This window comes from Phycodurus eques, chromosome 16 (genome assembly GCF_024500275.1).
Source record: "Phycodurus eques isolate BA_2022a chromosome 16, UOR_Pequ_1.1, whole genome shotgun sequence".
Classification (NCBI taxonomy): domain Eukaryota; kingdom Metazoa; phylum Chordata; class Actinopteri; order Syngnathiformes; family Syngnathidae; genus Phycodurus; species Phycodurus eques.
Window position 1 is genome coordinate 1,718,898 of NC_084540.1, and position 10,321 is coordinate 1,729,218.

The following is a 10,321-nucleotide window of genomic DNA, read 5'->3' on the forward strand; positions in this document are numbered from 1 at the left end:
GTCCCTCTCGCCCTCCCTCCCTCCCTCGCTCGCTGTCCTTCTTCCTTTCCCCCCCTTTTTTTTTAATCTCGTCTTGTCCCGCTGCGTCCTTTCTGCTTTAAAGGGAAAGTATTCGGTCACGGTTATCGTCTCCTCGTCCGACGAATAAAAGCCACATTCGGGAGCGCCGAGCCGACGACCCCTCCGCCGCAGTTTTGCGTCCGCCGACACTCGACAACAAACAGACGAACGGCACCGGGAGGTTCTTGGGCGACCGCGCCGAACCGCCGCTGAAAACGAGAAAACAGTCAAATGGGAAAACGGATCAAATGGTTCCGTCGAGACGCGCAAGTCAACAACAGCTGTACTATCGAAGCTGCGGTCACAGCGGAGTCCGTCCGCAAGAACAGAAATTTCCCGTTCGGCTGCGCGTCGAGCCGCATTTCAGCTTGTGCTCCGGCGGGTCCAAATTTGGCAAGCAGTACAAGACTTCGGCCCCCAGCAAACACGACCTAATGCAGGCAACGCGAGCCGAAATAAGAAACACTTGCTTCTGCGACGAGCAAAGGATGCCAATTAGTAGCAGTTGGAGCGCTTATTCCATATCGAGGACATCCAGGTACATGTACCGGTCGGTACACCGCATTAGTTAGTCACAACTAAGTTAGACAACTGTGTCACATAGGAACGTTTTTTCCACATGTACTAATACACTCTTTGTACGCCGTAGGACAACTTTGGCATACCAGTAGGACAACTGCATGTTACTAGTGAGGAAAAACTGCACTAGTTGACAACTGGGTGCTACTAGTACTGGAGGAATGGAGACAAAGAGCATACTGGTACAGAGGTTCTCAAACACTTTCGACCGAGTACCACCTAAAAACAAAAAGAAACGCTTCAAGTACCATCATTATGATCAACAATTCAATACGGTAGCCTAGTAGGCCCAAGTGTTTGTCCCAAAAAGTGTTTTTCCGAATATATTTTCTTTTTTCATTGTCATCACCCTCAAAGTCAATATATGAAATAAAAATAATGACTAATTCATCAAATGTTTACATATGTTCAAAAACAGTTCTTAAAGATTAAATACAATTATATTGAACTTAAAAATGGAAGAGAACCTGCATACCACACCAGTGGTACTTGTAGCACACTTGAAGAATCAATGTACTAGTACACGGACTTCAAGCTGTGTATATCCTTGACATTGAACAAATGCTCAAACAGCTTTGATATCAACGCTTAAGGTTTTATTAGGAGGCCAAAAGTGGCACAAGTCGTGGAAAAAAACACGACTTGGAAAACGGTCATTCTGCTCGTGCACTCAATTGTCTTATTGAGGAAAAAGAGCATACGAAGTACATTGGCCTCAAGCTGCATCTGAAGGATAGCAGAAAAATGCTCAAACGGATTTCGATACATGGCTGCTTCCTTTCAGATAACTTTTTTTTATTTTTTTAACCGGACACGAAAGATTATTTTTTTATTTTTAGATTAACGGTCAGTTGTTTTTGCAGGCTTATATTTAAAACACCACCACGTCATGTGACCAAAACATTATCCACATAGCTAAATTTGAAAGCGTCTTTGTTTTTATTTTTGCAGTACATTGAAACCACCCAGCAAAAAAGAGAGCAGAAATACAAGTTGAGCGCTTTCAAAAACATTTCAAGCACTAAACACGCATTTTGTCTAGCAATACATGCAGCACTTCATTTCGTCAGCATCACACGTGAAACACAGCTATGGAAGCGTATTGCAGAAAATAAAAGTTCAGTATCATGTAATAACGTGATAAACGTCACGTGTTGACATGATAAATTTGGTTTCCACATTTCGCTAAACAAAACAAAGCGATTTCTTTCGGTTCAGGTCACTATAGGGAGCCCTATGAAGGTAGGAGTCTTTCTTTGAAAAATTCAATCTTTTAAAAAAAATATATATATATATATATATTTTAAACAGTATTATAGAAGAGCAACATGTTATGTAGCTAGTAACTGATTTATAAGACACAAAAGGAAGACACGCCAGTGACTTGAACCGGAACAAATTGCTTTGTTTTGCCGAATGCGAAAGTCAAACTTATCAGACTTTAAAGAGAACACCTCAACGAGAACATCTCAACGCACCCGGCTGTCAAACTCCTGAAGTTCGAGAGATGACACCACAGTCATCGGCCTCACCAAAGACGATCGACGAGTCTGCGTATCGACAGGAAGCGGAGCGGCCGGAGCTGCGGTGCGGCCGACGCGGCCCGGAGCTGAACACGCTCGAGACTGCGGAGCTGATCGAGGACTTCAGGAGGCGTCCTTCGCCACAGTTGCTGTCCAGCTGCCTCGTGTCAACCGTCGGGACCTTCGAGTCCCTGGGAATTACGGTCTCTCGGGAGCCGAAGCGGGCGATCGACGTCAACTCCGTCCTCAAAAAGGCCCAGCGGAGGATGTACTTCCTGCGGCGCCTGAGGAAGCACGGCCTGCCACGGGAGCTGCTGAGGCGGTTCTACGCAGCGCTCATCGAATCGGGCCCGTGTTCTTCCATCACAGTCTGGTTTGGCGACAAACTCCTCTCGGACCCTCCGCATCCCGGTCACCGGCTCTTTCGGCTCCTTCCCTCAGCTAGGCGCTATCGAACAATGCAAACTACAACTGGCAGACATTCCATCAGCTACTTCCCTCTTGCCATCAACGTCTTCACAGCTCACCTCCAATTCGATTGCAACATGCTGCCAATTCTTTGTCTTGAGTTTGTCGTCACATCTCTGTGGGGCCAATGAGATACTACTTGTGCACTCGGTGTAGTAGTCTCGCCACGCTGCACAATTTACATATCTGTTGTTGACCAATACTAACCACTCGTGCCAGAGTAGCATCTGCACCACTTGCACACTGATTGAGGAGTATCTGCAACATTTGCACAATCGACATTGTCCCAGATGATCGCGCTACTCGTCACTTGAAACCGCATACGCTCCTTGAAGTCTCGGCGCCCTTTGCACAATGGTCATTGCGCCGGAATATTGTTGTATTTGTCATTCAAACTGCTCTAAGTGCTAGAGGACTATTTTTGCACAATTGTCTCATAAAAGAAATGTGGCCACAATTGAGTATTTTGTGGTCACAAATTAACATTCTTTTTTCCACAAGGGGGTCAAGGGGGGATTGTAGCGGGATTACCACATTGCTGGTAACCTTTTATTGCTCAGTGACTGTGATTTTTTTTTGTGTGTCTTTATGTCTCCAAAGCGTTCTCTGTCAATTGGCTCCAACTACCGGGGAAAAATTCCTTGTGTGTTTTTTGGGACATATTTGGCAAAATAAAGATGATTCTGATTAAAGCATGATACTGAACTTTTCTTTTGGGGGGGGGGCAGCAAAAAACAGCAGCATGAGTGTAAATAAATAAAAATGCTGAAAAATAAATCTCCACAACACATAATTTGTATACATAATAATCCTCTTGAGCAACAAAAAGTTTTTTTTTTCACCTGCTCAGACACGAGAAAGAGATCACAGAGCGCTTGTGTTCGCTTTGAGTTAAGTGTTGAGTTTGATGCTAAAAAAAATGAGCACGGTGAAAACACCCAAAACGTATGCAGCCCGGAAAAATAAATAAAATAAAGACACTGTTGCTACAGTAAAGACAGTGGTGCCTTGAGATTTGAGTTTAATTAATTCCCTGACCAAGCTCGTAACTCAAAACACTTCACTACCGCTTCAATTCAATGTACGGTCCCCTCCAAAAGTATTGGAACGCCAAGGTCAATTTCTCTGTTTTTGTTGTATCCTGCAGACATTTGGGTTTCAGGTGAAGGTCATCAAAAGGTGACAAACGCCACAATTGTTTGACAAAACAGAAAGGAAAAATGCAAACGGCAGAGAAAGAAGCAGAAAGCAGTCAGTTGGCGAAAAGATGCTTTACAACTGATAAATAGAAGAAAATCCTTGTAATTGCCACAAATGCGTCATGACGAGACCTCCGTGAGGGGCCGCATTTACAAGCCGCCGCGCGGTTGCGCACATGCATGGGATGTCACGGACATATTCTGTCCACAGTACAAGTTGCATTTGTTTTTGTAATGGGAACGACTACATATTTTAAAAAAAAAATAATAAATAAAAAAAAAAAAAAAATATCTGAATTGGGCATCATGCCCTGCAGTGTGAACGTAGACAATTATTCAGTTATTGGTTTGGTCCGTAACATCTGTCAGAAAATCGTCAAAAATGTTGACCGTTGTTTTCCAAAATAAAAGCAGATGTTTACAGATGTCGTAGTTTGAAACAAACAAAAATCAGTCTGCTTTCGTGGAGGACTACAGAAATCGGAAAATATTTACTGCTGAGAGGATTTGGACATTTTTAAACTGAAACTGGCTCCAAACGATAAATCAGTTATGAAAATAGTTGATTAATTGGATAATCGATTAGCTGTCGATTAATCCATTAATTGTGGCACCGCTAGTTCAAATATCTGTTGCTTAAAGGGTTATAAGGCTAGCTAGTTTTGTTAGCCTATCTATGGCGTTTCCCGGTATGTCTTAGCATTAAGCTAAATGTGCTTAAAGCAAAGCTATGTGGTTGTTTCAAATACACACCATGTAATCGTCTTTGTTTTATGCTTAGTTTGTCGGTAAACTGCAGCTGGGAACGGCCATCAACACTACCTGCCAAACTTCTTATTGGTGTGATGTTAGTTGAGTTTACAGCCAGAAATTAGCACTCACAAGTCAAAGCAAAGAAATCGGCCAAACGATGTTAGTCCGGTCATTGGTATCTCAAGGCACCACTGTATATGGTGCGAATCAAATGAAGTAGATCTAATATGTGCACAAAATAAAAATGAACAGGAAATTAATTCCTGGAGAGTTGGGTAAGAAAATGGAGCAGGTGCCTTCTTAGGACAGCTTGTAGTGCAGTATGTAGGCAAGGTGCGCTCCATTTGCTTACCCAGACGTCCAAGCTGTTCAAGGGAATGTAACCGAACCCACAAATGAGTATTTTTGACCGCAGTATATATTTTTTTTCTTGTGTCATGTTTGAGGTCCTGTATAAACGTGAGTTGCCTCCAGGTCCCCACGGTAACATAAAAGCTGGTAACAAAATGCTGAAAATAAATGTCGATTGCGTGGAAACAATCGTATGACAGTTACACGAATGTGGTCAAATAAGGTCGTGGAAGAAAATCAAGAGACGACGCGGTGCTCTCACTGCGACTTCCTGGCGGCGTCGGCACGCTGGGCGGCGTCTATGGCGGCCATGTTCTGAGAGGCCGTCACCAAGTGGACGAGACTGATGGACGACTTCAGAACGCACACCACGCCGCTCACCACCAGGGCGCAGTATATGAGCCCTGAAACGCAAATGCAACGCACACCGTTTACCACACGCACACTATACAATAACACAGGTTTCTACACACACGTTGCAAAACATTAACACACACACACAGGCGACAACACACACACACTGGTCAGTTCAAACACACGCACACACACACACAGATGTTGCAAAACACTCAAACACTAGTGACTATAATCTAACACACACCAACTCAAGACCCGCACATGCACACACACTAGTGATTATAAACAAACACGCAAACTCAAGACACACGCTCACACACACTAGGGACTATAAACAAACACACACAAACTCAAGACATAGCCACGAGTGACTGTAAACAAACACAAACAAGCTCAAGACACACACACACACACACACACACACACACACACACACTAGTGACTAAACAAACACACAAACTAAAGTCTCTCAAACACACAGACGAGTGACTATAAACAATCACCCACACAAACTGAAGATACACACACATACAACTCAAGACACACATACACTTGAAGACAACACACGTCACTTCAAACACGCACAACAACACATTAACACACACACTGGTCACTTCAAACACACACGCTATATAACACACCACAAAACACTTCCAACACGCACATTCGCTGATGACTATAACAAACACGAGTCCTGTTTAGTGTGAGTAAAAGTGTGTAAATGATACCGCTTGGCTGTTGCATGTGATGCAGGATGTAGAGCAGGCAGAAGAAGAGCTCGTTGCCCAGACACATCAAGAACAGAACCACCTGCAAAAAAACATGTGACCATCTGAAGCAAGCACCCTTTCATTCGCATTTGGAGAAAAAAAAACAGTACAGGAGCGCAGAAAGTTGGAAGAAATGGAAAGAAATGGAAAGTGTGGTGACCTTGTTGGTGTAGTAGAGGCGCAGGAGCGGGTTTCCCGAGAGGTCAATGTTCTTGTGACTGCCGGACCCTTTGACCGTGGAGCTGCGCGCACACACATAGGCGCGCTCACTTAAGCGGCGTCGCAGCAAGGGGCAGGGCTGTGAAAGAGGAAGTGGTTGACGCTCTCACCTGTGCAGGTGCAGCCAGTGGCTGGCGACGTCCAGACACATGCTGAGCTGGAAGACGAAGGCGTACGACGGGTAGAGCAGCGCCAGGTTGACCAGCAGGCACATGGTGGCGCAGCGGTCCGTTAGCATGTCCAGCATGGCGCCGAACTGCGTCGCTGGAAACGCGCGAGACGATGACATCATTATCTTTGTTGCTGTAATGTTGTATATTTAGCAACAAAGTGTCTGTTTTTCTAAAGTGCTTTCTGATTTTTGTCAGTATATATTTGGAATGACACACAGGGTTATTATTGTGTGTTGCTGCTGAGGTCCGAGGACGGCTGCGTTGCATTGTGGGTGACGGCACTGACTCGCAGAGCATTTGTAGAAAACCAAAGACGAGGATAACGCACAGAAATCGAACTTACACCTCAACCCCAATTCCAATGAAGTTGGCACGTTGTGTTAAACCTAAATAAAAACAGACTGCAATGATTTGCAAATCATGTTGGAGCTGTATTTCATTGAATACACTACAAAGACAAGATTTTTCATGTTCAAACTTGATTGTTATTCGCAAATAATCCTGAACTTGGAATTTTGTGGCTGCAACACGTTCCAACACAGCTGGCACAGGCTCATGTTTGCCACGGTGTTACATCACCTTTTCTTTGAACAACATTCAATCAACGTTTGGGAACTGAGGACACGGATTGTTGAAGCTTTGGAGGTGGAATTCTTTCTCATTCTAGCTACATAAATGTGCTTATTTTAATAATAATAATTCTGTACTTTTATCATTTACAATGATTCACTATTATCATCGAGTATCTTATGTGATAAATGAAGAAATACATTTATTTACAAATGAAAATGACAAAATGAATGCAGCACATGCTGAAAAGTGTAGAAAGGATTTATAGGTGGAACGTGATCCGCAAATCCTTGTATTCTGTTTTTATTTAGGTTTAACACAACGTTCCAACTTCATTGGAATCGGGCTTGTAATTTCACAGCAGCATTTGGGAGTGGAAACTCGTTTGTGAGCTTTCTAGTTCCAGGAAGAGCGCTTCAAGCAGGGAGCTTTGAAAGCCTCCCACAGAGATGGCTTGGTATATCATTTTTCTGTTTCCCCAAAGTTCGGGATAGTGGGACAGCGTGACTACGATGCCTTCCTCCATTTCCCCCTTGCCGTTTACAGTACAAGTCAGCTAACCCGGCAGTCAGAAATCACTCTGGGGGAGCTTTCTGACGTCACCGCTTCAATGCTGCCGAACAGAACGTTTTTTCCATCCGATGACGCTCGACGTCGCGTCAAAACGCACCGACGCCCCCTCGGAACGAATGGGAAGTCGAGGGCGTCAGACGCCTTGCCAAGTGCAGTGTGAAAGAGCCATGTCAGTTAGTGTCAGCGGTGCACATCGGGGAAAACAAGATCAAATTGATGAGCGCGAGTTACTCGCGTTGAACACGTACACTGGTTGAGCGCCCGCGCGGCATGACCGTCAAAGGAATCCAACAGGGCACTGAGCATGTAGCAGAAACAGGCGGGAATCGGGCAGCGCGGCATCAGGAAAAAGGACACCAGCGCCAGCGCAATGCGGGCGTAACCTACACGCAAATAACACACAATGTTAATAAGGGCACAGGAATATCATACAAACAATGTCGTGTGTGTGTGTGTGTGTGGCAACAACAAGTGTTGTGGGAAACAAAATTAATGCTTCTGAGGTTCTAATACAGAAAAACACAGAGTATTAAATCGGGGAAAAATAGAAATCTCAATGTATTCCTATTTGCGCATATTTAAATAAGAGAGTTGCTGTTCACCTACTGTGTACATAACACAACATAATGAATTCTCCATCAGAAAATGACACCTGATGGTACCGTAACAATTACTTTAATAATGACTTAATCTGTCGATTATTTTTTCGACTGATCAATTAATCGGACAAAATGTTTTTCATTTCCACGCGTTTATTCGAAAAGAGGATATCAGTTAAAATTGACAAAGCAGAAAATGCACAAATATATATTGATGATGATTTAGTTCCAGTTTTGGTCCGTAAAGTAGTACTACAGAAATTGGAGAATATTTACTGTGAAAAGGCTGAAATGCAGAGGATTTGCAGAATTTTAAACAAGGTTAGCAAAAGTCATTGGTCATTTACGGAAGCGTATTGCATTCACTTGGATATTTTAAAAAAAATAAATAAAAATAAAAAACAATCCTGTTTTTCTGAGTAATTATTTTGAGGGCTTTGTTTTTCTGACTAATTTTTTTCTGTTTTTCGGACTCATTTTTTTCCCCACCTGTTTTTCCGACTCATTTTTTTCCCCCTGAGTTATCGGGACACATCGGACTCACGCGAGAACCTGCAAACTGCAAGTGACTGTGCGGAATCCGTAGTATGCAACATGACCGGGTTATTCAGTTTGATCAAGTTTTATTTTGATATGGGTTTAAGACACTGGGAGATACTCCTGTCTTTGAGTCACATAGATGGTATTGTTATTAGTTTGTCGACATTACGCAGGCACCTTAATTGAACCGGTAAGGTAAACGTGTGTGGGCAGGTTGAAGGTGTGTGAGCAGTACTCCGCCATTAGTGAGTCCGCAAAGAGACACTTGCAGTTCGCAGGTTCTCGCGTGAGTTTGATGTGTCCCGATAACTCAGAAATAAATGAGTCAGAAAAACAGAAAAAAATAGTCAGAAAAACAGATGGAAAAAAAATGACCGAAAAACAGAAAAAAAACAGGTGGGGAAAAAATGAGTCATAAAAACATTTAAAAAAGTCAGATAAAACAAAGCCCTCGAAAAAATTACTCAGAAAAACAGGGTTTTTTTTTTTTTTTTTTTTTTTTTTAAATCCAAGTGAATGCAATACGCTTCCGTAGTCATTTGATAATCTGTTAGCTATCAATTAATCGTTGTAGCGCTACTAACTTACTTTTAATGAAAAACATCAACTACAGGTGCAGTCCACCATTCTGTCTGCATACAGACAGATAAGACAAACAGTCAGTTTTCTTTTTGTGAACGATTTGAAATACGCCGCGTTAGTAAATGTTGCTTCACATACCTATTCATGCATGTGAAATGTTGATTTTTCACTAACATGTTTGAAATAAATCAATGCGGAAGAGAACATTTAACGTAAGTTTCACCTAAACATTGGAAGTGATGTACTGCAGTCGTTTTAATTCGGATTTTTTTCTTTTACATTTAATTCAAGAGATTATTGGCGAGTAGGTGTACGCGAGGCCGAAGACCGGATCCTGCCGCGCGAGCTATCGCCAATTGTCCATTTTGGAACATTTGTCGTATTTGTTTTGACATTCACAGTAGCAATTAGCAGCAGTTAGCTTTTAGCAGCTACCCGCCGGTGACCGCGCCACAAACTCACCTATCAGATTAGGAACGAAGAGGAAGATGTTTTCTTGAGTCATCTTTACGTTCGGAGCTTGTTGAGACGTATGCGTCTTTTTTTAAGGGATTGTTCATATATGCCCTGCGATTGGCTGGCGACCCGTTCAGGGTGTAGCCCGAAAATAGCCGGGATAGGTTGCGGCACGCCCGCGACCCGAGTGAGGAGAAGCGGTACAGATAATGGAGCGACGGATGTTCTGAATATTCGTAGAAATGAGCTCACGAAAGACTCCCTCAAATCGAAGCTTGTCAAGCGACGCTCAAGCCTTCAAACGAGTAGACCACTTCTGTTTTTCACAATACTATTAACGTCATAGTGCAACAAATGAACCACTAGACACACGACTTTTTTCAACGACTAATAATGTTTTCACTGGACAATATTAAGAGACTCGATCGATGAGAAGAAATACTTGATACCTCCTTTCGGGGAAGACGTAGTTTTATTTTGGGAACGGTCGTACTTCCGGTATGACCATGACGGCTGACGGTGTTTCGTGATGTCATTTCCGAACCTCCC

The 10,321-nt window shown here is 43.1% G+C and overlaps 2 protein-coding genes across 2 annotated transcripts; one reads left to right on the forward strand and one right to left on the reverse strand.

Annotated features, from left to right (window-relative positions):
• The first annotated feature begins 55 nt into the window (after nucleotides 1-55).
• LOC133415298 (uncharacterized) lies at nucleotides 56-3,322 on the forward strand. Its single transcript, XM_061701247.1, has 2 exons — nucleotides 56-598; nucleotides 710-3,322. Exon 2 carries the CDS (start codon nucleotides 2,147-2,149, stop codon nucleotides 2,759-2,761), a length of 615 nt encoding a protein of 204 aa, XP_061557231.1. The 5' UTR covers nucleotides 56-598; nucleotides 710-2,146; the 3' UTR covers nucleotides 2,762-3,322.
• cdipt (CDP-diacylglycerol--inositol 3-phosphatidyltransferase (phosphatidylinositol synthase)) lies at nucleotides 1,556-10,248 on the reverse strand. The gene is made up of 6 exons (XM_061701246.1): nucleotides 9,779-10,248; nucleotides 7,844-7,978; nucleotides 6,390-6,543; nucleotides 6,221-6,302; nucleotides 6,019-6,100; nucleotides 1,556-5,337 (listed from the first exon to the last, which is right to left on the reverse strand). Exons 1-6 carry the CDS (start codon nucleotides 9,819-9,821, stop codon nucleotides 5,192-5,194), a joined length of 642 nt encoding a protein of 213 aa, XP_061557230.1. The 5' UTR covers nucleotides 9,822-10,248; the 3' UTR covers nucleotides 1,556-5,191.
• Nucleotides 10,249-10,321: the final 73 nt, after the last annotated feature.